We start from the raw sequence: 26780 nt of genomic DNA, 5'->3' as shown, positions 1-26780 counted from the left end.
TTGGTTTATAAATCTTTATCCACAATAATGCAACACATTTCTTAGCATAAAGCAAGCTGAGGTCTATAAATGTCCAATTTGAAGCTTTTGAATGCTTTTGAAGGTGGAAGACATGCTCAGTCTGATGTGTGTGTGTCCACTGTTTGTGTCTTTCAGTGTGCAAATTCAAAGCCCACAAACGCTGTGCTGTCAGAGCCACTAACAACTGTAAATGGACAACGCTGGCCTCCATAGGGAAGGATATTATTGAGGATGAGGATGGGGTAAGTTTGCATGAGAAATTATTTTTTTTGCATTGTAATGCAATATGTTGTTATGCTTCTCTATGATGGTTAAAATTATGTTCCCAAGGCTTCTGGAAAAATACTTAAACCTTGACTTGTATACCCACAAGTAAGGCTTTTTTGGTAACACTTTACAATAACCATCATTTATAAAGGGTAAACAGATGTTTAATCATCATTTATAAACTGTATTTAAGCCATTTATAAATGGTAAATACATAATTTATTAATGTTTAACTAACTAAATCATTTATAAAAGGCTAATAGATAGTTTATTTACCATAAACAAACAATTACATTATAATAAATAGTTTATTAATGTTTTTTTAGTTGCACTCATTTTAACATTTTTAACACCATATTAAGTATGTTAATGATTTTGAAATAATTCATATACCTTTAAGCAGTGGTAGAATGTAACTAAGTACATTTACTCAAGTACTGTACTTAAGTAAAATTTTGAGGTACTTGTACTTTACTTGAGTATTTCCATTTTATGTAACTTTATACTTCTACTCCACTACATTTAGAGGCAAATGTTGTACTTTTTACTCCACTACATTTAGCTGACAGCTTTAGTTACTTTTCAGATCGGGATTTAACATGAAAAACATGATTGGTTTAAAGTTTAAAGTTTTAAGTGACATTTTCTAAATTAGACCTCATAAAAGTATATTAAATAGTTAAAATGAGCCCTACTTTGAGAAAATAAAATGCTGCTTATATAAATGCATCAATAATAATCATCAAATCATATATTGAGAATATATTTAACAATCTGAGTGGGTCCATTCTGCATAACGTGTACTTTTACTTTTGATACTTTAAGTACATTTTGATGCTGATACTTTTGTACTTTTACTTCAGTAAGTTTTGAATGCAGGAGTTTTACTTGTAGTGGAGTAATTTCACAGTGTGGTATTAGTACTTTTACTTAAGTAAGAGATCTGAATACTTCTTCCACCACTGCCTTTAAGAAATTGGTTTAAAACATTTAAAGATTAAATATGTATAGCACTTTGTAAATGGTTAATAATTGGTTGATAAACCATCTATTAACATTACTTAGATGGTTATTGTAAAGTGTTACCGCTTTTTTAAATTTTAAATAGAATTGAATGCATTGTTCGTGTTCGTGGCTGCATCAGCCTCAGACAGAGAGGAGAGATTTGGCTCCTAGAGGAAACGCCAGATAAAAGAAGACTGTAAAGTGTTTCCCATTTCTTCCAACTGTGTGTGTGTGTGTGTTGATGTACAGATTGCTATGCCTCACCAGTGGTTGGAAGGCAACCTGCCTGTCAGTGCCAAGTGTGCCGTGTGTGATAAGACATGTGGCAGCGTGCTGAGACTGCAGGACTGGCGCTGCCTCTGGTGTAAAGCTATGGTGAGACATCTGTCGCGTGTGCATAATGCTTAATTTCCTCTTGCTAAATCGCATTTAAACAGGATAAAAACCATAAAGGAAGCTGATTGTTTGAAGCGTAATTGGAACATTTAAGACATGAAAAAGTGTCTCTGTAGTCCTTTTAGTTCAAAGTGACTGAACTGATGTTTATTGTTTGCAGCATGTCACATTTCATGCCAGTTTTATGTCTCTTTCTGATGGATGTTGACCAATGGAAGAGCTAGATTGCTGCAGTGTTTTTTTTCCATTAGCCACGATCCATCCATCCCATTTATCGACCAATCTCTTTGCTTCTTATTGAGCAGCTCCTTCCATGTCTGCCTTTGGGAGAAGGTCGTTTGGGTTTCATCATTTGTAGATGACAGTACACCAGACATTTCTTCTTAATAAGAAACAAAAATAAATAGTATACGGTAGAGTTTCCCAATCATCTCCTGCAGAACCACCATCTCTCTCTGCTCCGACAAACAGCTGATTCAAATGATCTACTCATTATGAACTCCTGAAGCTGCTTGATAATGAGTTGATCATTTGAATCAGCTGTTTGTTGGATCAGAGAGAGATGTAGAACAGCGGTTCCCAAACTTTTTTAGCCGTGCACCTCCTTCTATGTCCCAACCGGGTTGACGCACCCCAAATCCCCCACACCTTCAAAAAAATGCAAAAAGAGTTTTTATAGCCATATTAAAGGTGGAGGATGGTGACAGGCTCAGGATCAGAGGCAGAAAGCAGATCAGTTGGGAAAATGTTAATGTTGGGAAAATGTTTTGAGCTGCGTTGAACAAAAATTGCAGCAAATTTAAATGAGCATGGAGCTAACACAACCCCGTCATCATAACACAGGCTGGAAAAATGATACAAGAACAAGAAGATAACTTCTTCTACGCTTCATTATAAGATCAAAAACAAGCAAAAATGACCAAAGATGACACAAAATTATCAAAATAGACACAAATTGACAAAAAATACATGTAAAAATGACCAAACAACCAAAAAATAGATGCAAAAATTAACAAAATAGATGCAAAAATGAACAAAAAAATGACACAAAATTGAATAGCCTGTATTTATTAATTAATTAATAACACGTCTTTATTGTGTGGGGGGAAAAAAATGTAATTGTGTCATTATCAGACTGCCATTACATTTTTCATCTCGCGCTCCCTCTAGCAGCAGCTCACGCACCCCCAGGGGTCCACGCACCACACTTTGGGAATCCCTGCGGTAGAGTTTCCCAATCATCTCCTGCAGAACCACCATCTCTCTCTGCTCCAACAAACAGCTGATTCAAATGATCTACTCATTATGAACTCCTGAAGCTGCTTGATAATGAGTTGATCATTTGAATCAGCTGTTTGTTGGAGCAGAGAGAGATGTAGAACATTAGAACAGGTGGTTCTGCAGGAGAGGATTGGGAAACACTCATATAAGTGATGTATTGATAATAGCATGACTAGTAAGAATATGCATATGTAAAACACACAATCAGTCAGTGTGATATAAATCCAAAAAGGATCCTCAATCTTGAATACAGAAATTCTGACTGTTCCCCTTATAAATATCATCTTGCATATCACTGTATTATAACTGTAATTTACTTCACAACCAAAATATTCCAAAATTGTTCTCCAGAAGAGTTTGGATAATTGGCCATTCTGTCTTTCTGACATTTCCTTTTTTTAATTCATTTTTATTGAAAATAGAAATGTCTTCTTCTTCTTCTATCTATAGTGAACCTGGTCTCACAGAATTCCGTGAAATAGCCACGGATTCGCTTAACTCAAAATCCGTGGAATAGCCACGGAATAACTCAAATTTCCGTGAAACTGACATGGATTTGGCTACAATGCAAGTTAATGCCAGTCATATCCCGTGGCTATTCCATGGATATTTGTTCCTATTGGTTTGTTCCAAGTCACGTGACTTTCAAGGTCCCGGCGGTCAGAACAAAAAACATGGCGGACAGTTCTCTCATTTTTAGTGAAAAAATCAATATTTTGACTTAGTTTCTGCATAAAAATGGATTTTGATCACATTTCTAGCGAGAAATATATGTTTTATTTTCTAAATATTCACTCAGTGAATGTACATAATCACTTTGTATGTTGGAATAGCCACGGGATATGACTGTCTTTAACTTGCATTGCAGCGAAATCCGTGTCAGTTTCACGGAAATTTGAGCGATTCCGTGGCTATTCCACAGATTTCTGTGAGACCAGGTTGGTATAGTAAAAGGCAAACAACTTGTACATCTATAAGAGGGAAAATATATAAAATTTATCAAATGCATTTTGTGTTCTTCTTCTTCTAGGTGCACACAGCCTGTATGGACCTGTACCCTCGCAAGTGTCCTCTGGGTCAGTGCAAAGTCTCCATTATTCCCCCTACGGCGCTCAACAGCATCGACTCTGATGGTAGGCACACACACACACACACACACACACACACACACACACACACACACACACACACACACACACACACACACACACACACACAATCACACACAATGCAATCATGCTGACTCACTCAAAGGGTCAGAGGTTGATGCTGGACTGCACCTTTGAGCAATCATTGCAGTTCAGAGATGAAAAAATAAGATTTTACATCATTTAGTGGGCGGATGTCTTTTCTGTGACCTCTGACCTTCTGCTCCGTCACATGGCAGCACGGCTGCAGGAGGGACGTGAGCCTGATGATTGTTGGAGGCATCAACATCTATTCTGTCACTCTATAATTCACACCTTCTTTCCCACCACCCACCTCTCCTGGAGGCTGCTGCAGCACATGAACACACAGGAAAAGACAATCGAGTAATTGGTCACAGCATCAAATCCATACTTTCTTACCAGCTTCCTGTTTGTCGTGAGAGGTTGACAGGGCGCTGCTTCAGGAAATTGCTAGTTTCTTGTAGCGATGTGGTTAAAAATAGCCCAATCTGACAGGACCAAACACACTTTTGTGAGGGCTTAAAATACATCTGGAGGAAAGATGTGAGAAGAATCTTAATTAGATGCTTCCCAACCTGCTGTGAAATGGACACACACACTCATCATGTAGCTTTGCATGAAACACCACAGAAGAAGAGATGTGCAGATGGCTGCAGAGCTCCCTGAGGCTCCTTCTAGGCTCTCTGTTCAACACACTATCTGTTTGTTCTTTACTCATACATATCAACTCTCTCTTCGCTTTCAAGACTGTCTCTGTGTGTCTTTTTTTTAAAAACTGTGTATGTTTATTGCAAGAAAACAATAATCAAATACATCCAGAACACACAGAACAGAAGCCACCCCCAACAAAATAATGAGATGAATTGATTAAAGAGTTGCATCCATTAAAATTACTGTACAGCAAGAAAGGGGCAAGATGCAGCAAATTCAGATAATGCAGTTTTGGTGACAGCTTGGGTATCAATAACATATATATATAAAGATACATTTTGTTGAATTAGAACAAAGGAAAAAGAGCGAAAAAAGTAATAACATTAAAAATAATAATGTAAAAAAAGGTATAAATAGAAAGAAATGAATGTTATATATATGTATTTATATTAGTAGGAGAAACTGGGGTGTGTTTTTTTCTGTGTGTGTGTGTGTGTGTGTGTGTGTGTGCTGGCCACAGGCCATATTAAACCTGTTTTAGATGGAAATCAGCACCTGCGAGACAGACTCAGATAAGCATGTGTGATTGGATTACTGTTGCAGGAAGCCAGTGGCTGGGTCTCACACACACACACACACACACACACACACGCACACACACACACAGCCCACTGAGTCTGTGAAAAGCTGGCATCGGCTAATTGGTAGATGGATAAAAGAGAGGCAGAGAAAGGAATGATGGGGAATCCAGATGAAAGAAAGAGGGCAAGAAAAAAGGAAGAAGGGCAAAGATGTATCCTTCAGCTCTCTCTCGCTCTCTCTCTCTCTCTCTCTCTCTCTCTCTCTCTCTCTCTCTCTCTCTCTCTCTCTCCCTCTCTCTCTCTCTCTCTCTCCTCTCTCTCTCTCTCTCTCTCTCTCTCTCTCTCTCTCTCTCTCTCTCCGTCCTTCACTCAGCTCCTCACGTTCCAGGACCCCCTCAGCCCAAATGCAGGCTGGGAAGAGGGAAGAGGGGGAGTCTGGTCTGCTTGTAATTGGCTGAGAGGCAGACTGTAGCACGTGCTGCAGCGTTGTGACTCCCCGTTGCTCCCCTCCCTTCCTCCTCTCTTCTCTTCTACCCACCCTCCCCTCCATCCATCCATCCGCTGCAGAGAGAGAGAGAGAGAGAGAGAGATTTAGAAAGGGAGAAAAATCCAAGAGGGTAGACAGACAGAGAGAGAGAGAAGACATGAAGGAGGATGCGACAGGGAAAAGGAAGAGGGAGAAAAGGGAGTGCCAGGAGTAGATAGCACCAAACACACACACACACACACACACACACACACCTACACACACACACACACACACACATGGTGGATTCCCCCATATGCAGGAGCTGTGAGCCCAGTGGGGGTGTACAGATTACGCTGTAAGCACAGAAACCTCTTGTTGCATTACCTCCCTGAGATTAGTGTATATGTGTATGTGTGTTTGTGTGTTTGTGTGTATATGTGTATGTGTGTTTGTGCTGCACTCGGAGGCAGAACACGTGTGTTTAGCATGTGCAGCGCTCCCGTGCATCGCCACGCTCCGGCTGAGCACGCAGTCACAGTTTGAGGAGGTTGTTTAACGATGACAGCTCCTGCTGCAGCTCCAACTGTGTCCTGGTTCTGGTTTTATCGTTAAAGGGTCAGTTCAGGTTGGATCTGTTTATGAAGGCCTAGCGGTGTCAGAAATAGGTTTTTTGATGCATTGATACTGAATATTTGAAATGGTTTCAGTATTTATGCTCCTCAGTATCAGTGCACTGGTACTAGCTGCTCTTTTTTTTTCGTTCTGTCAGCAAGATGACACCAGTGTTGCCTGATAAATGAAATTAAAATGCTCTTTTTTTAAGAAAAAATTGGCATGTAGCGTAGTTTTACAAGACACATTTTCAAAACCTACAAGTCTACACACAACTTATATTTATTTTATTTTAACAGTCAGCTGACAGAGCTTTGATGCTTAGAAGGGAAATGATGTGTGATTGGCTGGAAAGAGGTCACATGAGAACAAAATCCATTTAAAAACAAATGTAGGATTCATATTTTGTTAACCTGAACAAGACAGTGGAGACTAAAAAAAACTGTAAGGTCAAATATTGCACATGATGATCGTACAGGGGGGCAAAATTAGCATACAAAAATTATGATTATTGGATAGTAGCACACACGCTCCAGTTGAATATAATACTTTAATAATAATGAAAATTATTATTATTATTATTATTATCATAAACTTTATTTGTATAGCACTTTTCTTAACAAAGTTACAAAGTGCTTTAAAGGCAAGAGATAAAAACATAGTGGAAGACAGAAAAAATTACAATAAAACAACAAAGCAAAGTAAAGTGCAATGCAGACAAGTTGGAATCATAACTATTATTATTGTTATTATTATTAATAATAATAATAATAATAATAATAATAATAATAATAATATCACAAATGTGTAAAAGAGGCTTTACAAACATTGTAATCTGTAGAGAAGAAACCTTTAACTTTTGGGGGGAAAATGGAAAAAAAACTCAAATGGAGTAATAAAAGAGGATCCCTCTCCCAGCATAACACAGACCAACATATTAACTTTACTGTATAAATAATCAGGATGATAAAAACCATAGATAGAATATTATCTGGGAGCAAACAGAGCGGAGCCACGTGTCCTGTCTGAGACCTTGAAAGAGGACAGAACACAACAAAAATAGCACAAAACAATATTCCTCTCCTGTCTCTTGGTGGTTTGAAATTGTGTTTGTTCTGCTCAGAACATTCATTCTCTTCCTCTTCTCCGCTGCCATTTCTCCTCCAGGCTTCTGGAAAGCCACCTGTCCCCCGTCCTGTGCCAGTCCCCTCCTGGTCTTTGTCAACTCCAAAAGTGGAGACAACCAGGGAGTGAAGTTCCTGCGACGCTTCAAGCAGCTCCTGAACCCGGCGCAGGTCTTTGACCTGGTCAACGGGGGGCCGCACCTCGGGTGAGGAAACAACCAAACGGCTCCTCAAAACCTCATGTTTTATTACATTGTAACCTTAATTAACCCTTTGATGCACAACATGGGTCAAAAATGACCCGCATTCATTTCCCATGTTATTTATTGCTTGCTGTGTGTTTCTGTGCTCTATCTTTTAATATCAACTTATTTTATGATTGAACATTCTAAATATTCTTTAAATATCTTGTTTTTGATAACAAAATATCATTATTTTCGTTTTGCTTCTCATAATTCATAAAGAAAAAAAAGTTTTTGTATTATCACATAGCTAACTACTTGGCTAAGTAGCTTGCTAAGCTAACTACTTAGCCAAGAAGTTAGCTAAGTAGCTAGCTTAGCAAGCTACTTAGCTAAATACTTAGCAAAGAAGTTAGCTTAACAAGCTACTTAGCTAAAAAATGGATATGGCTCATTTTTCAACCATGTTGTGTATTAGAAGAGTAGTGACAGAAAAAGGGATTTTATTCAAAAATGAATAAAGGAAAACATAAAAATTAGGATGTATGATGATCAAAAACAAACTAATTGAGGAAAACCTGGAATACTGAACGATGAATTATTGCAAAGATATAGAACATAAAAACTGTCGGGTCACTTTAGACCATGTTGTGCATCAAAGGGTTATTGGAAAAAATATGTTTTGGGTTATTTAATCATTTAAGTTATTATTATATACAATAATTATTTCATTATTATTTATGGAACTTTCACTATAATTTATGTATTCATTTTCATGTGTTATATTTAAGTTGATATTACTTGTCCCCTTGCCAAAGTTAATTAGTTCCTACCTGCCCTTGTTTTGGGGGACAAATATAGGTGAGGGGCAGTCAATCGGATGTGGTAGTTTCGCGGGGTTTCTCTTGTGTTGTGGAATGCTGTATGCTGTCCTGCCGATATTGGTTATTAAAGAAGATAAAGGAATAAGTGTGGAGTTATCTTGTAGCATCATGCATAAGCTGCTTTTCTAAAAGCATTGTTTGCTATATTTAAAATCTGAGCCTGCAGAATAAATTAATCTGTGTGTGTTTTTTCAGTCTGCGCCTGTTTCAGAAGTTCGACAACTTCCGGATCCTGGTGTGTGGAGGAGACGGCAGCGTGGGCTGGGTCCTCTCAGAGATAGACAAACTCAACCTGCATAAACAGGTACAGCACTCAACTGGACATTAGAGAGTTTATTATACAAAGCATCAAAAGTTTGAGAAAACACTTAGTTTTAACTACTTTGTTTTCAAGGTGAGAAATATGCTTTAAGTTGAATAATCTGCTGTTTTATCCACGCAATCACTTATGTAAGCCAAAAATATTTTATAATATTTGAAATGAACAGTCTAATCATCATAGCCTGATTGATGGTTGTTTCCTGACGTCTCACTTCAGACACAGAGTCGAAGTAAAAAAACTGTTTAAAAAAAGTTTAAGAGATTAAAGTGGCAAATCTACGAGAAAAAAATGCGCAGATTTATGAGATTTAAAGTGGTGAATCTGGGAGAAAAAAGTTGCTTTTTTTCCACTTTTTTTCTTGTAAATCTACAACTTTTTCGCACAGATTTCCCACTTTAAATCTCTTAAATCTGCGACTTTTTTTCTTGTAGATTTGCCACTTTAATCTAGTAAATTTGCAACTTTTTTCCTCGAAATATTACCTGAAGTTACCAAATATAGTTCTTTGCCTGATAAAGGGTTAAGCACTTTCAAAGTAGCTAAACCAAAAATTTCCAGACTCTTTAAGCCTTTATCATCACAATTAAAAATTGTTATAAATGCAATTGAAAAAAAAATAAAGTCATTGTATACTTATAATATGTCCATTTTAACTTTTTTCGCGCAGATTTGCCACTTTAAGTCTCTTAAATCTGCAACTTTTTCTCGTGCAGATTTGCCACTTTAATCTAGTAAATTTGCAACTTTTTTCTCAAAATATTACCTGAAGTTACCAAATATAATTCTTTGCTTGATAAAGGGTTAAAAAGTGCTTCGATTGTAGTCTTAAAAAGCTGCATTGAGCAGAACTAAACTGTATTTATTTCTCCTAAAACCTTGGATAGGTAGATAACTGTAGAGCACTGTAGAGTGATCTGCTCAGAGATGTGATGTGTCTTTGGTCAATGTGCCAGTTGAGCTTTTCGCTTTTGCTGCTGGCCAGCTTACATAAAGACACACACACACACACACCCACACACACACACCAAGTATTCCCTGATGCCACATAAAGCCTGTGCACGTGTTTCAGTGCCAGCTGGGGGTGCTGCCTCTGGGAACGGGCAACGACCTGGCTCGGGTGCTCGGCTGGGGCCCTTCGTGCGACGATGACACCCAGCTGCCCCAGATCCTGGAGAAGTTGGAGCGGGCCAGCACCAAGATGCTGGACCGCTGGAGCATCATGACCTACGAGATTAAGATCCCACCAAAACACAGCTGCCCCACCACGCCTGAGGGAGCCGACGACTGCCAGGTACTCACCGGAGCTGACAGATATTCACACGCATCACTAGACACAATCACAGGCAGCAGGGCCTCCAGACAGACAGGAGGAGGAGGAGGAGGAGGAGGAGGAGGAGGAGGAGGAGGAGGAGGAGGAGGAGGAGGAGGTCACTCAGCACATGCTGGAAACAAGGCTTGACATTTTCAATTCAGCTTCCCCTCAGCAGTGGTGGGAGAAGTATTCAGATCTCTTACTTCAGTAAAAGTACTAATACCACACTGTGAAATTACTCCACTACAAGTAAAAGTCCTGCATTCAAAACTTACTGAAGTAAAAGTAAAACTAAACAAGGAGAAGCAGCGTTTAGTTTTTATGCACCAAATCTCTGGAACAAACTCCCAGAGAACTTGAGGTCTGCTGCAACTCTCAGCTCTTTTAAATCAAGTCTGAAGACTTTTCTGTTTCCATTTTAACCTGTCATTTTTATTCATTCGCTCTTAAATGTTTTATACATTCACTTTTTTTTTTTTTTATTCGCTTTTAAATGTCTTCTAATGTGTTTTATGTATTTTAATCTTGCCCCTGTAAAGCACTTTGAATGTGTCTGAATTGTGCTATATAAATAAACTTGCCTTGCCTAAAAAATGATCAGCATCAAAATGTACTTAAAGTATCAAAAGTAAAAGTACACGTTATGCAGAATGGACCCACTCAGAGTGTTTTATATATATCAAGTATATTACTGGATTAATATTATGATGTATTTATGTAAGCAGCACAAGTAATCAAATGTAATTTGATCAAGTTAGGGATCGTTTTAACTATTTAATATACTGTTACAAGGTTTAATTAAAAAAACAACAAGTCAAATCACTTTAAATGTATTTTTTTATGTTAAATCTCGACCTGTAAAGTAACTAAAGCTGTCAGCTAAATGTAGTGGAGTAAAAAGTACAATATTTGCCTCTAAAATGTAGTGGAGTAGAAGTATAAAGTTACATAAAATGGAAATACTCAAATAAAGTACAAGTAAGTCAAAATTGTACTTAAGTAGAGTACTTGAGTAAATGTACTTAGTTACTTTCCACCACTGCCCCTCAGCTTCAGGACACTGGACAAGTGTTCCAATGTTTCAGTTGTTTTAGTGCTTACAAACATTGATGCATCTGAACATGTTTTCTGTGTTTTTTCTCCAGTTTCACATTTCCGCCTATGAAGACTCCGTAGCTGCTCACCTCACAAAGATCCTCAACTCTGAGCAGAACTCTGTGGTCATCGCCTCCGCCAAGTAGGTCTTCTAACACAGTAGTTCTCAACCTTTTTGAGTCGCGACCCCCAATTTAACATGCATGTTGTCTGTGACCCCCGCTCACTGAACACAATCTCACACGCACAGTTCAGATCACCCAAAAAAGAAACAAAATGACCAGAAAAAGGAAACAAAATGACCAGAAAAGACACAAAATGACCAGAAAAGACACAAAATGACCAAGAAAGGAAACAAAATGACCAAAATAGACACAAATTGACCACAAAATGATCAAAAAAAGACACAAAATGACCAAAAACAGACACAAAATTACCAGAAAAGACACTAAATGGCCCAAAAAAGACACAAAATGACCAAAAAAGGAAACAAAATGACCAAAAAAGATACAAAATGACCAGAAAAGACAGAAAATGACCAAAAAAGGAAACAAAATGACCAAAATAGACACAAATTGACCACAAAATGATCAAAAAAGACACAAAATGATCAAAAAAAGACACAAAATGACCCAAAAAGACACAAAATGACCAAAAAAGATACAAAATGACCAGAAAAGACACAAAATGACCAAAAAAAGAAACAAAATTACCAAAAAAAGACACAAAATTACCAAAAAAGACACAAAATGACTAAAACCCCCACAAAATGACCAAAAAAAGACATTAAATGACCAAAAAGACTAAAAGACATTAAGACATAATTTTGTTAATTATTATTATTATTTTTTTTACCACTTTTCTATCACTTTTAGCAGCCAAGTGAGTGTGTAGATTTATCAGCCCAACGTGGCATTTATCTTACCCAGGGGAATCTCAAATGTTGAGCCCTGATTGGAAATGAGAAAGGACGGCACAGACGATATAAGTTGGTTTAAAAATTGTTGTTAGTAAAACAGTGTGTAGACATATAATCTTTATAATAACCACCAGAGTTCTGATTGACTTCATGTTTGTTTGTCACATATTATTTGTGTTTTCTTTGTTTTTTTTATCCTTTTATTTGTCTTTTTTTATCTCTAACTCTGTTTTGGATTGAGTTTTTATTACTATTTTATTTTATTCTATTTTATTTTATTGTTTTACTGTTTTTAGTATTTTATTCTTTTTATTGTTTTATTTATACCCAGTTGTGTATGATTTATTCTATTTTAATAACTGTACAGCACTTTGGTCAACTGAGGTTAATGTTGTTTTTAAATGTGCTCTATAAATAAACTTTGACTTGACTTTGTGTTCCTCAGGATCCTGTGTGAAACAGTGAAGGATTTTGTTGCCAAAGTGGGGAAAGCTTACGAGAAAAGTACAGAGAACGCTGAGGAGTGCGACACGATGTCTCTCAAAGTAAGAAACAGAAACATCTCCAGCTCCTGCTCTGACAGATTATATTCCTGTGTGAAAGCTGCCTCAGCACTCTGTCTAGCCTGTTTGTGCCTCCTGTGCTCCTCAGTGTGCCATCCTGAACGAGAAGCTAGAATCCCTCCTGCAGACCCTCAACACAGAGTGCCAGGCTCTGCCCTCGCTCCCCCACGCCACGCCTCCCATCGTGGAGGAGGAGCAGGAGGAGGAGGAGGACGAAGAGGAGGAGGCCAGCGAGGAGAGCCTGACGGAGCTGAAGGAGAAGCTGGAGGAGGAGGAGACGGAGAAAGGGCGACGAGGAGCTCCGCACCAGCTGTTCAAAAGCAGGGAGCAGATGATGCTGAGGGCCAACAGCCTGAAGAAAGCCGTCAGGCAGATCATCGAGCAGGCCGAGAGAGGTAACACATGCACAATATCCAGTATTCATATCCCTTACTTAAGTAAAAGTACTAATACCACAATGTGAAATTACTCCAGTACAAGTAAAAGTCCTGCATTCAAAACTTACTTTAGTAAAAGTACAAAAGTATCAACATCGAAATGTACTTAAAGTATCAAAAAAAGTACTCGTCATGCAGAATGGAGCCACTCAGACTGTTTCATATATTCTAAATATATGATTAGATTATTTGTATTGATGCATTTATGTAAGCAGCATTTTAAATACCCCAAGATCAGACTCATTTTAACTACTTAATATACTGTTATGAGATTTAATTTAAAAAAAACCTCTGCCTTATCACTTTACATTTATCACGATTTTCATGTGAAAAGTAGCTAAAGCTGACAGCTAAATGTAGTGGAGTAAAAAGTACAATATTTACCTTAAAATGTAGTGAAGTAGAAGTATAGAGTTACATAAAATGGAAATACTCAAGTAAAGTACAAGTACCTCAAAATTTGACTTAAGTACAGTACTTGAGTAAATGTACTTAGTTACATTCCACCACGCAGAATATCCACCTGGACATATTTCACACACGTTCTTTGTGATTGAAATCAATCGATCAACGACCATTTCAGACCAGCATGTGTTTTTGAAATTGCAATCTGAAAGCAGGATTGCTTCTTGCTGTGTTCCAATCCCCATCCTTCCCTACTTACTATACTTAGTTTGAGTACGCAGGGTGTTCCGATTCTGATCGCGGTGAAAAGAAGTGAACCTAAAGGACCCGGATGTTGCCCTCATAACGGTCAAAACGCTGAGTGTGCAACGATGTACACTATACGCACTCATGTGGCGCCATCTTGAAGATGGCGCCACATGAGTGGCAGCTAGTTACAGCAGCTCCGTAACTTTTCTCAACCTTTTAGTGTTTTTATTAGATTGTTTATTTTTTTATCTTGATCTTAAAAACTGTGTGAAACTTTGCGGCTGTAACAAAGAAATTTCCCCACTGTGGGATTAATAAAGTCAAATCTGAATCTGAATCTGAATCTTGTCTACGTAGCGGAAGAGGCGGAGCCAGGCAGAGTCGCTTAGCTCCAAAACATTTTTTGTAGTGGCGGCCGAAACAACAGCGGAGCATTGTCTGTCAACATCGGGAGGAGTAGGCAACGTTGCCGGCGTATTCTCCACATTTGCTGCGTTAATGGAGCCATATTGCCGGATTGTAGAAGTAAAGATTAAACAACACAAAGGGTCATTTTTTCACCGTTCAAAGCGGGTTCAAGTTTATGGCGGGTGACGACCCACGTCATTTCTAGTAAGTTCACCACAGAGTCTTAGATCTGGAACAACACTCACCTGATGAAATCTGTGTACTCAGTAAGTGCTGATAGTTTGCTGCGTTTAAGTGTCCTCATGGAAGTATGGGGATTGGAACACAGCATCTGTTTAATACAGAAGATAATCTGACAGTTAACTAAACTTTTACTGCTCTCTGTCTGCTCCGTCAGTGGTGGACGAGCAGAACTCTCACACGGACGACACCGAGCTGCCGTCTCCTGTAGAGTTCAGGAAGGACAGCGAGGACGAGAACAGAGACAGCGAGAAGGACGAGGACACCAAGGAGCTGGAGGCCGTCACATGTAAGAGCTCCACCTTTTAACCTGCTGCTGCTTTCAGTCTAAGGTTCAGAAGTTATTGATGGTTTGCTGATGTTGCTGGTTTTAAGTGAGAGATGCATGCTTCCTTCTGCTCACAACAGCTCTGTGGATTATCTTCAGTAATCAAGATGTCTAGAAAGAGACATCGCTGTTGAGCTTCTCAAGTTTGTTTTTTGTTTTTTGCACTTTGTGCACCAAAAGCCGAAGGCAGACATCTTTACAGCAGATACCTCCAACAACCTGCAACACACCAGAACAATCTAGATGTTAAATCACACGACTGGGAAGAGGAAAAATGATATATTTCTTTTATTTTGGGGTGACCTGTCTCTTTAATACCCCCCCCCCCCCCCATCTCTTCTTTCTACTGACAAAGGGAAACATTGCCATTCCTATCATTTAGGGCAGCTATTCTCAACCTTGGGGTCGGGACCCCTATTGGGGTCGCGAGATGATTTCTGGGGGTCGCCAAATCATTTTGGAAGTCAGCTCTGTCTCCACTGTGTTAAAGTGTTCATGTGTTTTAGTCTTTTTGGTCACTTAATGTCTTTTTTGGGTCATTTTGTGTTGTTTTTTTTGTAATTTTGTGTCTTTTTTGGTCATTTTGTGTCTTTTTTGATCATTTTGTGGTCAATTTGTGTCTTTTTTGTGTCTTTTTTGTGTCATTTTGTTTCTTTTTTGGGTGATCTGAACTGTGTGTTTGAGATTCTGTTCAGTGAGTGGGGGTCACGAACAACATGCATGTTAAATTGGGGGTTGCGACTCAAAAAGGTTGAGAACTACTGCTGTAGGGCACATATAGACAAAGCTGTAAAAGCCACTATATCTCTCCTTGTACTGATAAACAAGAATATTAAACTACTCTGTAAGGTGCAGTAGTAGATCACAGCATTTAAATGTCGCCACCTTGTGCTCGCCGGCGTCCCTGCAGCACCACAGAGATCTAGATACACACAGCTAATGGAAAAAAAAATGCTGCTGACGCAAATCATGTTTCCTGTCATAAATAAACTCAAGGATTAGAGCTGAAAGTGCACAGAGAAGCCCTGCTCTCCTGTGATATTCCACCTCTTGCAGCAGGCCAAGCTGTTCATCTCTTCATCTGCACAACGTCTTTAATAATAAATGACTGTAGCCGTCCCGACTGTGGCAGCCATAGAGCCTGTGTGAGCCTGTTTATGTGTCTGTAATGCAGGCAGCTTTGCATGCATATGAATGCTACTGTGTGTAAATGTCTATTGTGCCTGTATGTGAGTGTGTGTGTGTGTGTGTGTGTGACGGCCACAGGATGTGTTATTGTCTTCGGGGCAGAAGTTCTTCCTGTTTATCATGGAGCTGCTTCCTTCCTTCCACACATTTTCCAGCCGCTTGGAAGACAAGGAGGTATCAGTCGTATCCTCTCCTTGTTTCCTCTCTTTGCCTCCTCACTCCTTCCTAACCTGCACACAAATTAAAAAGAGTGAGTGAGTGTTAGATGAGGACAGAATCCATTGTTGTTGTGTTGTTGGGTCCGTCTCTCAGTAGATGTCCACCCTCCCCTGCTGCCAGTCTTGCATGTATTTGTTTCCCCGCAGAGGATTCACGTGGTGTCAACATGAGCAATGTTGCTGTACGGCAAACACGCAACATTCAGAGGCTGTCATTGTGCACTCGCATGGAAAAACAGCTGAAAGCTAAAACGAAGAGGCAACGTGAAGCTATCCTTACTCAGGGCTGTGACACCACCACACCGAGCACGCACAGCTCTGAATGAGACAAACCGCTTTAAAATCCTGCCAACGGAATATATTTTCACCATATATTCTCCTCTTTAACTTGCATTTTTTTACATACTTTTATACACATATATACAGGTATATAAGCAGCTGTAGGTCTTCCTTGTAAAATGAAATGCAATTTTTCTATTCTTTTGTTTTTGGTACATGCACGGCAAAAAATACCCAAATAAATACAATAAAATGTAGCTCCCAAATACTTCAGAAGGACAGGGGACATACACTACCGGTCAAAAGTTTTAGAACACACCAACTTTTCCAGAATTTAATTGAAAATGATGCAGTTTAATGTCTCAGTGTACTCTGAAATTAATGCACATTTGCAACATTTAAAATTATTTATTGAGTATGATAGTGTTTTGAAAGTAAAAAAAAAGATTCTAAATCACATTTTATGTTGGACTAAAGGACTAAAAAAGACACAAAATGACCAAAAAAAGACACAAAATGACTAAAAAAAGACACACAATGACCAAAAAAAGACACAAAATGACTTACAAAGACATGAAAAGAATTCAAAAATGGACAAAATAGCCCAAGACTCCATAGAGTTAAGTTGTTAACCCATTTCTTGTTCCCTGAAAAAGGCCTACTTGTATAATTCTGAAATGTACATTATTTTCCAGTTTTGGTTAACCTTACCTTTTTTTATTTACCTCTGGCAGTTCACCACTTACCTTTGGACCCTTTCAAGCTGTTCATTTGACTTGAACTGCTTGAATTTCAATAAAAAACTGGAAAAATTGGGCTGTTCTAAAACTTTTGACCGGGAGTTACATACACATATATACAGGTATATAAGCAGCTGTAGGTCTTCCTTGTAAAATAAAATGCATTTTTTTTTGTTTTTGGTACATGCACGGCAAAAAATACCCAAATAAATACAATAAAATGTAGCTCCCAAATACTTTAGAAGGACAGGGGACACATATTTTGCTTGTTATCAGATTCATACTTGTATAAGGGATTTCTGCAGCAACATTTTCACATGCTTTAAAGTTCGAAAAACACTTTTTTTTTTTCATTTTTCTCAAATCAGTCTTTACCTTTTGGCTGAAGCATTATGTTTTATTTTTTCAATCTGCTCTGACTGGGTTGCAAGAAAAATATGCAGCACCTTTTGGAAAGGATCTGTCCTGTATTAGAGCAGGAGGAGTGAGCTGTGGGTGGAGATAATCAGCTGGAGGATACTTTATTCTATTAATGATCCTGCATGCAACATAAGGTTGTTGAATCAGACATTTTTTTATCTAGACAGCACAAAAAAATGACTATTTCACAGTTTATGAGTTGGTTAGGACTCCAGATATCCAAATGTATGTGCATAAAGACTCACAAAGTGAGTTTTTCACAATATGTTTACTTTAAAGCATCATATTCACTTCACATTCAAATTGACACATTTAAATTGACAAAAAACAATAGAAACTGAACAATCATATGTCAAAACACTGCCTACATTTAATTTTAGTTTTCGTGTTTTCTCTAAATTGACATAACTTAATGTGTATTACCTTTTATAACTCCCTGCTTTTATCCTAAAGTGGAGAGTTTTCAACCAGAAGTGCTTCTGTTTCTGGTGGAACAAAGCTACACTAAAATAAAGCCTCATTGTTCAATTTAGGGGGACCAAATTATGGAATAAATAAAGGACTCCATCTCTGTAAAATGCTTCAAAATATGTCTAAAAGCTCATTTAACTGCTGTTTTAAAATTCTAATTCACACACAAATACACTTTTTTAACATGTTCATTTTTGTTTTTAATTGTTTTTTGTTATTGTCATTATAACTTGATGTTATACATTTGTTTTTTCTATTATCAGTTTATTACTTTCTAATAACTATGAAATTTTAGGTGGAGGCTTTAAATAAATAAGCCCATCTGGGTTTTCTGCCTCTCCCTGCACTTTACATTATATGTTATCTTTGTCATTTTATGTCATTCTAACTGTGCAAATAAAATAAAACAAAACAAAATGTTCAGATTTTTGTCAGTTCAACAACTGCGTATAGAAGGAATATTTCAGCAGTGCATTGACTGTCAGCTTTATTATATTGATTATTAGCAAAGATGTACGGTGGCCTGGAAGTGCAAAACACTTTTACAAAATGTGAAACAAATTTACATTTCAAAAAACAAATTTACAAGTCCCGAAACACTTTTACAAGTGGTGAAACACTTTTTCAAATTTTTGAAATGTAAATTTGTTTTTTGAAATGTAAATTTGTTTTGCCATTTGTAAAAGTGTTTTGTCATTTGTGTCACTTGTAAATTTGTTTTCAGTGTTTGTAAAAGTGTTGTGTTAATGTATTTTTTTTTATGATATGTAAAACTGTTTCCTCAAATGTAAATTTGTCTCAAGCTTTGTAAAAGTGTTTCACATTTTGTAAAAGTGTTTTGCACTTCCAGGCCACCGTAAAGATGGCTTTTAAAAGGTGTTTGTGTTTGCCCTGCCCACTCACAGCAGCTGAGAGGAGTTTAGCTGTGCCCCCTGGTGGGTGAAGTGGTGCTATCACATTAAGAGTGATGTCATTGTGTACCCTCTGTTGGAGACGGGAAGATCAAGCAAAAAAGTGAAACATTTGAGTAGAGTTGAGGTATCATAGTGATGATATTAATGTTTTTCTTTCTCTTTCTGTGTGTGCAGCCGCTAAGAGTCCGTGCTCTCCTACGGAGACGAGGGTGAGCCGCAGCACGCAGTCCTACAACTCCTTCACCATCACGCCGTTCACCACCAGCAAGGAGAACCTCCCGGTTCTCAACACGCGCATCATCTGCCCCGGTAAACACACACACGCTTCTCTTTATTTCCCTTAACCCATAAGAACCTATGGTGACACCAGTGTATCAAACACTTTAAATCTTCTAGAATCTCCCATATTCAGCTTTATGCTTCACATTAACTCATTAAATCCCTAAACACCCTGGTGTGGTGGTCATGTGACTTTGACAAGAATGTGGCTGTGACTGGAAACAGAAATGTGAAAAAGTAGCTAATTTAAAAAAGCTTATTTTTTGTGACAAGGCTAAGTTTAAACCCATTGAACAATTCTAATGCGTTAATAGTTTTGTCCTGTATTGCATTTAACTTGTTCTGACCATATTTCTTGCACAAATTAAAGTCACAATTTTGATAAATGTTATGGAGATGCAAAATAAAAAAGGTAAATTTGTGTCTCTGTAAGCAGAAAATGTGTCTAGTTTTTTTCTATTTTAAAATAAGAAATATCATAAACATAAAGACCATAAACGCCCATTTTAATGTTTATGTCTCGTCACAGATCTTTGACATTTAGGGGTAGAATTCTTTTTTAAAAACATCAGAAATGTGTTCTATGTGGTCCACTTATAGAACACATCCTTTAAGGAGAACTGGCTCTGGGTTCTTATGGGTTAAAGAAGCAGCGTTTAGTTTTTATGCACCAAATCTGTGGAACAAACTCCCAGAGATCTTGAGGTCTGCTGCAACTCTCAGCTCTTTTAAATCAAGTCTGAAGACTTTTCTGTTTCCATTTTAACCTGTAATTTTTATTCATTTGCTTTTAAATGTTAAAATACTTTTTTTTTTTTTTTAAATTCGCTTTTAAATGTCTTCTAATGTATTTTATGTATTTTAATCTTGCCCCTGTAAAGCACTTTGAATGTCCCTGTGTCCGAATTGTGCTATATAAATAAACTTGCCTTGCCTTAACCCTCTATGGTACGGTGTCCTCAGGCAACATACCCATTTTTGGCCTGTCAAATTTCTAGTTTGAGTGATGCGATACTTTAAAAAAAGAGGGAAGAGTATAGGGAACCAATAGCAATACTTTAATTTGTCATATGACCTCCAGGAGGCCATATTGAACCCCTATTTTGAAGGCTTTTCCAAAGGAAACTGTGAAACCGTGAAACTGACACGGATTTCGCTACAATGCAAGTTAATATTTGTTCCTATTGGTTTGTTCCAAGTCACGTGACTTTCAAGGTCGCGGCGGTCAGAACAAAAAACATGGCGGACAGTTCTCTCATTTTTAGTGAAAAAAATCAATATTTTGACTTAGTTTCTGCATAAAAATGGATTTTGATCACATTTCTAGCGAGAAATATATGTTTTATTTTCTAAATATTCACTCAGTGAATGTACATAATCACTTTGTATGTTGGAATAGCCACGGGATATGACTGTCATTAACTTGCATTGTAGCCAAATCCGTGTCAGTTTCACGGAAATTTGAGTGATTCCGTGACTATTCCGCGGATTTTTAGTTAATCAAATCCTGATTTCTGGGGGTCGCCAAATCATTTTGGAAGTCAGCCCTGTCTCCACTGTGTTAAAGTGTTCATGTGTTTTAGTCTTTTTGGTCATTTTGTGTCTTTGTGGTCATTTTTTGTTTAATTTGAGTCCTTTTTTGGTTAATTTTATGTAATATTTTGGTCATGTTGTGTCTTTTTTTTTTACCATTTTTTGTCATTTTGTGGGTGTTTTGGTCAATTTGTGTCTTTGTGGTCATTTTTTGTTTAATTTGAGTCCTTTTTTGGTTAATTTTATGTAATATTTTGGTCATGTTGTGTCTTCTTTTGACCATTTTTTGTCATTTTGTGGGTGTTTTGGTCAATTTGTGTCTTTGTGGTCATTTTTTGTTCAATTTGAATCCTTTTTTGCTTAATTTTATGTAATATTTTGGCCATTTTGTGTCTTTTTTGATAATTTTTTCGTCATTTTGTGGTCAATTTGAGTCCTTTTTTGCTTAATTTTATTCAATTTTTTTGGTCAATTTGATTCTTTTTTGGGTAACTTTGGCTATTTCACGGATTCCTGTGAGACCAGGTTGCATAATGCGTACCACAGAGGGTTAACGAGACGCAGCAGGACGGGATCAGTTGGATGTTTCATCTCAGCCTTCTGTGACAGATATATGTGTGTGTGTTTGTGTGTGTGCAGGCTTGCGGGCAGGTCTGGCTGCCTCCATCGCCGGCAGCTCCATCATTAGCAAGATGCTGCTGGCCAACATCGACCCGTTTGGTGCCACGCCCTTCATCGACCCTGACCTCGACTCACTGTAACAGCCTTTCCTCTTTCTGTCTCTCTCTTAGTCTCTTTATCATGTAAATCTATACAACACTCTCTGGGTTTCTCCTTGATATACACTACCGGTCAAAAGTTTTAGAACACACCAACTTTTCCAGAATTTAATTGAAAATGATGCAGTTTAATGTCTCAGTGAACTCTGAAATTAATGCACATTTGCAACATTTAAAATTATTTATTGAGGATGATAGTGTTTTGAAAGTAAAAAAAAATTCAAAATCACATTTTATGTTGGACTAAAGGACTAAAAAGACACACAATGACCAAAAAAAGACACAAAATGACAAAAAAAGACACCAAAAGACACAAAATGACTAAAAAAAGACACAAAATTACCCCAAAAAAAGACACCAAAAGACACAAAATGACCAAAAAAAGACACAAAATGACAAAAAAAAGACACCTAAAGACACAAAATGACTTAAAAAAAGACACAAAATGACCAAAAAAAGACACAAAATGACAAAAAAGACACCAAAAGACACACAATGACCAAAAAAAGACACAAAAAAGACACCAAAAGACACACAATGACCAAAAAAAGACACAAAATTACAAAAAAGACACAAAATGACAAAAAAAAGACAACAAAAGACACACAATGACCAAGAAAAGACACAAAATGACTTACAAAGACATGAAAAGAATTAAAAAATGGACAAAATAGCCCAAGACTCCATAGAGTTAAGTTGTTAACCCATTTCTTGTTCCCTGAAAAAGGCCTACTTGTATAATTCTGAAATGTACATTATTTTTCAGTTTTGGTTAAGCTTACCTTTTTTTATTTACCTCTGGCAGTTCACCACTTACCTTTGGACCCTTTCAAGCTGTTCATTTGACTTGAACTGCTTGAATTTCAATAAAAAACTGGAAAAATTGGGGTGTTCTAAAACTTTTGACCGGTAGTGTGTGTGTGTGTGTGTGTGTGTGTGTGTGTGTGTGTGTGTGTGTGTGTGTGTGTGTGTGTGTGTGTGTGTGTGTGTGTGTGTGAGTGTCACATTACTGACTGTTTGTCTGCTTGTGTGGCTGTTTTTCCTCCAGAGAGGGCTACATGGAGAAGTGTGTGATGAACAACTACTTTGGCATCGGCCTCGACGCCAAAATCTCCCTGGAGTTCAACAACAAGCGAGAGGAGCATCCAGAGAAATGCAGGTGGGACACATTACTACCCTCTAAATCAGCTGTTCTCAACCTTGGGGTCGGGACCCCAATGGGGGTCGCCAGATGATTTCTGGGGGTCGCCAAATCATTTTGGAAGTCAGTTCTGTCTCCACTGTGTTAAAGTGTTCATGTGTTTTAGTCTTTTTGGTCATTTAATGTCTTTTTTTGTCATTTTGTGGGGTTTTTTGGTCAATTTGTGTCTTTGTGGTCATTTTTTGTTCAATTTGAGTCCTTTTTTGCTTAATTTTATGGAATATTTTGGTCATTTTGTGTCTGTTTTGATCAGTTTTTGTCATTTTGTGGTCAATTTGAGTCCTTTTTTGCTTAATTTTATGCAATTTTTTGCTCAATTTGATTCTTTTTGTGATTTTGTGTCATTTCTGACAAATCCCAAAGTATCAAGTTGTTACTTTCCAAGGAGTCTCTGGCTTGAAGCTGACTGTTACACACTCAGGAGGTCAGAATGGACCTTTAAACTGATAGCAAAGGACTCAGATTAAAAGTAACAATAAAATATAAAAATATATAAATGCACAGACAGAGAGATGTTTTAGTTGTTGTCTGCTTCATTATTTGTCCAAAATTCGTCGTATCAACTGAGTTTGTTATTGCTTATGGCATTATTTATTATGTTTATTGCACTAAGATATATTAAGCTCCCCTACTTCTAGCAATGGTTATGCTGTTTCTATAGAATAAAAATAAATAATATTGCAGTGAAAAACAAGGACACTGGGTAAAATGTGATGGAAGTGTTATGCACACTTATCCTCATATATTTATACATTTATTATGATTAGTCAAGCTAATGTTGTTTGCTGTTTTCTTGTCTTCTGACTCTTAAAAATGAAACATAATCCCTGCAGGATATAATGCACTATTAATGCTTTTAATGCATAAAACTAAGTGAGAGAAACTCAGTGAAATGAGTGGTTCTGACCTCACAGCTTCAATCATCTGTCTGCTGTCAAACAAACATCAGTGAGACTAGAAAAACACTTTGTGGCCTTTTCACTTAACAATCCTTTCCTTCTTCACCACACTGTTAATCTCTCTCTCCCTCTGCTCCTCCTACAGGAGTCGCACCAAGAACATGATGTGGTATGGAGTTCTGGGCACCAAGGAGCTGCTGCAGAGAACCTACAAGAACCTGGAGCAGAAGGTCCAGCTAGAGGTGAGAAACACTTCATTAACCCATTCAAGCCGGGAAACCTTTACCACATTTCTACCATTGAAACCGGTATCGCTGTTGTGTTATTCTACCATTAAGGCCGGGACAGCGGATACGTCATTTTGTAGTATTTGTAGTTTTTTTCCACCTATTTTCGGTCTCTTGGCCAATGAAATGCATCAGAATACATGTGGGAGTGTCGCAATGCATCATGGGACTTTTCCAGAACTTTGAAATCATGGAGGAAGACGACTATAGCGGAGGGAGATTAAAAGTAAGTGACGGAAGAGATCTTGATGAAAACAGCGCCGGCGATTTTATTTCTGATTCGGACTTTGAACCCTCGGAACCAATCGACCGGGATTTATTGATGAGGAATATGTTTTTAGACGACATATTTTAACCGAAGAACAGACAGATTTGTGAGACGAGCCCCAAACTGTGAATTCAAGCCCCAGCACACAGTGAAGACAGTGAAGCATCATGATATGGGCATGTTCCTCTACTATGGTGTTGGGCCTATTTATCTCATACCAGGGATCATGGATCAGTTTGATGTGTCAGAATACTTGAAGAGGTCATGTTGCCTCATGCTGAAGAGGACATGGCCTTGAAATGGGTGTTTCATCAAGACAATGAGCCCAAACACACGAGTAAACCAGCAGAAACTTCTATTATATTGAACACTACTGTATTCTGCTTGTTGCTTGCTACAGTAACATTTTTACATGCTTTAAAGTTAAAGAAACACATTTTTATCATTTTTCTCTGTCTGAAAATACCTGTATTCACCCACCTTGTGAAGCATTATGTTTTAGTACCTGTCTTCCTCCTCTCAAATAAGCCCAATCTGGTCTGATTGGGTTGCAAGAAAAATATGCATCACCTTTTGTAAAGGTGGATGTGTCTTGCATAGAGGAAGAATATCTAATTAATTATAATTTTAACAAGGAAAACCACCTGTTTGAACATTACTTGACAGCATATTGAGGAATAGTATCAGTATTAATGTCTGTCTTTAATGCCCATTTATATTTAAATTTAATCAGATTTCCTCTCTTTTTTTGCACAGTTTTATGACTCTTTCCTTTTGCTGTGAAATGTGCCTTAAAGTGAGATAAGTCCCTGACTTTCTCCACTGCTCCTTCACTTACTGGTCTGCTTTGTTCCTGTTTGTCTTTCCCAGTGTGACGGCCAGTACATCCCTCTGCCCAGCCTTCAGGGGATCGCCGTGTTAAACATTCCCAGCTACGCAGGCGGGACTAACTTCTGGGGCGGAACCAAGGAGGACGACGTGAGTACATTTACGCTGCAGCAGATTAACTCTGTGTAATGTTCCGTCCTGCTGGAAGTGTCCTGGCTAGGCCACTCACATCACCTCTGGAGAGGAAACGAGCTGTTTTTTGCCAAAGTAAGCAACTGGCCAGACAAACTACTGAATCCACCTCTCACTGTTTCTCATTTTCTCTCGTTAAATAAGAAAAGAGCTTCCAGATCCTGGATTAACGTGACCCTGATAGCCTGGAGGTGATGGTTAGAGAGATATTTGTGCTTGTTTGTTTAAGACCCAGAGCACAAGGGCTGCAGATGATTTAAGAGATTTAAAGTGGCAAATATACAAGAAAAAAGTTGCAGATTTAAGAGATTTAAAGTGGCAAATATACAAGAAAAAAGTTGCAGATTTAAGAGATTTAAAGTGGTAAATCTGCGCGAAAAAAGTTGCAGATTTAAGAGATTTAAAGTGGCAAATCTGCGCGAAAAAAGTCGCAGATTTATGAGATTTAAAGTGACAAATCTGCACGAAAAAAGTCGCAGATTTAAGAGATTTAAAGTGGTAAATGTACAAGAAAAAAAGTCGCAGATTTATGAGATTTAAAGTGGCAAATCTGCGCGAAAAAAGTTGCAGATTTATGAGATTTAAAGTGGCAAATCTGCACGAAAAAAGTTGCAGATTTAAGAGATTTAAAGTGGCAAATATACAAGAAAAAAGTTGCAGATTTAAGAGATTTAAAGTGGTAAATCTGCACGAAAAAAGTCGCAGATTTAAGAGATTTAAAGTGGCAAATCTACAAGAAAAAAAGTCGCAGATTTATGAGATTTAAAGTGGCAAATCTACAAGAAAAAAAGTTGCAGATTTATGAGATTTAAAGTGGTGAATCTGCACGAAAAAAGTTGCCGATTTAAGAGATTTAAAGTGGTGAATCTGCGCAAAAAAAATCGCAGATTTAAGAGATTTAAAGTGGCAAATCTACAAGAAAAAAAGTCGCAGATTTATGAGATTTAAAGTGTCAAATCTACAAGAAAAAAAGTCGCAGATTTAAGAGATTTAAAGTGGCAAATATACAAGAAAAAAGTTGCAGATTTAAGAGATTTAAAGTGGTAAATCTGCACGAAAAAAGTCACAGATTTAAGAGATTTAAAGTGGCAAATCTACAAGAAAAAAAGTCGCAGATTTATGAGATTTAAAGTGGCAAATCTGCGCGAAAAAAGTCACAGATTTAAGAGATTTAAAGTGGCAAATCTACAAGAAAAAAAGTCGCAGATTTATGAGATTTAAAGTGGTGAATCTGCGCAAAAAAAGTTGCAGATTTAAGAGATTTAAAGTGGAAAATCTGCGCGAAAAAAGTCACAGATTTATGAGATTTAAAGTGGTGAATCTGCGCAAAAAAAGGTTGCAGATTTATGAGATATAAAGTGGTG

General features: G+C 37.7%; 1 protein-coding gene across 4 annotated transcripts in view; it reads left to right on the top strand.

Annotated features, from left to right (window-relative positions):
• dgkh (diacylglycerol kinase, eta) overlaps positions 1-26780 on the top strand; it is a 95071-nt gene that overhangs the window by 46618 nt on the left and 21673 nt on the right. For all 4 annotated transcript variants that reach the window (XM_059342194.1, XM_059342193.1, XM_059342196.1 and 1 more), the window contains 15 exons: positions 157-263; positions 1543-1668; positions 4001-4103; positions 7620-7782; positions 8838-8946; positions 10034-10255; positions 11422-11513; positions 12736-12835; positions 12942-13248; positions 14750-14881; positions 19325-19459; positions 21602-21719; positions 22790-22900; positions 23987-24083; positions 25267-25374. In XM_059342194.1, coding sequence (XP_059198177.1) covers positions 157-263; positions 1543-1668; positions 4001-4103; positions 7620-7782; positions 8838-8946; positions 10034-10255; positions 11422-11513; positions 12736-12835; positions 12942-13248; positions 14750-14881; positions 19325-19459; positions 21602-21719; positions 22790-22900; positions 23987-24083; positions 25267-25374 — 2030 coding nt within the window. The remainder of the gene's footprint in view (positions 1-156; positions 264-1542; positions 1669-4000; positions 4104-7619; positions 7783-8837; positions 8947-10033; positions 10256-11421; positions 11514-12735; positions 12836-12941; positions 13249-14749; positions 14882-19324; positions 19460-21601; positions 21720-22789; positions 22901-23986; positions 24084-25266; positions 25375-26780) is intronic.

The sequence above is a fragment of the Centropristis striata genome, chromosome 10, assembly GCF_030273125.1.
Source record: "Centropristis striata isolate RG_2023a ecotype Rhode Island chromosome 10, C.striata_1.0, whole genome shotgun sequence".
Classification (NCBI taxonomy): Eukaryota; Metazoa; Chordata; class Actinopteri; order Perciformes; family Serranidae; genus Centropristis; species Centropristis striata.
This window is presented reverse-complemented; position numbering and strand designations above follow the sequence as displayed.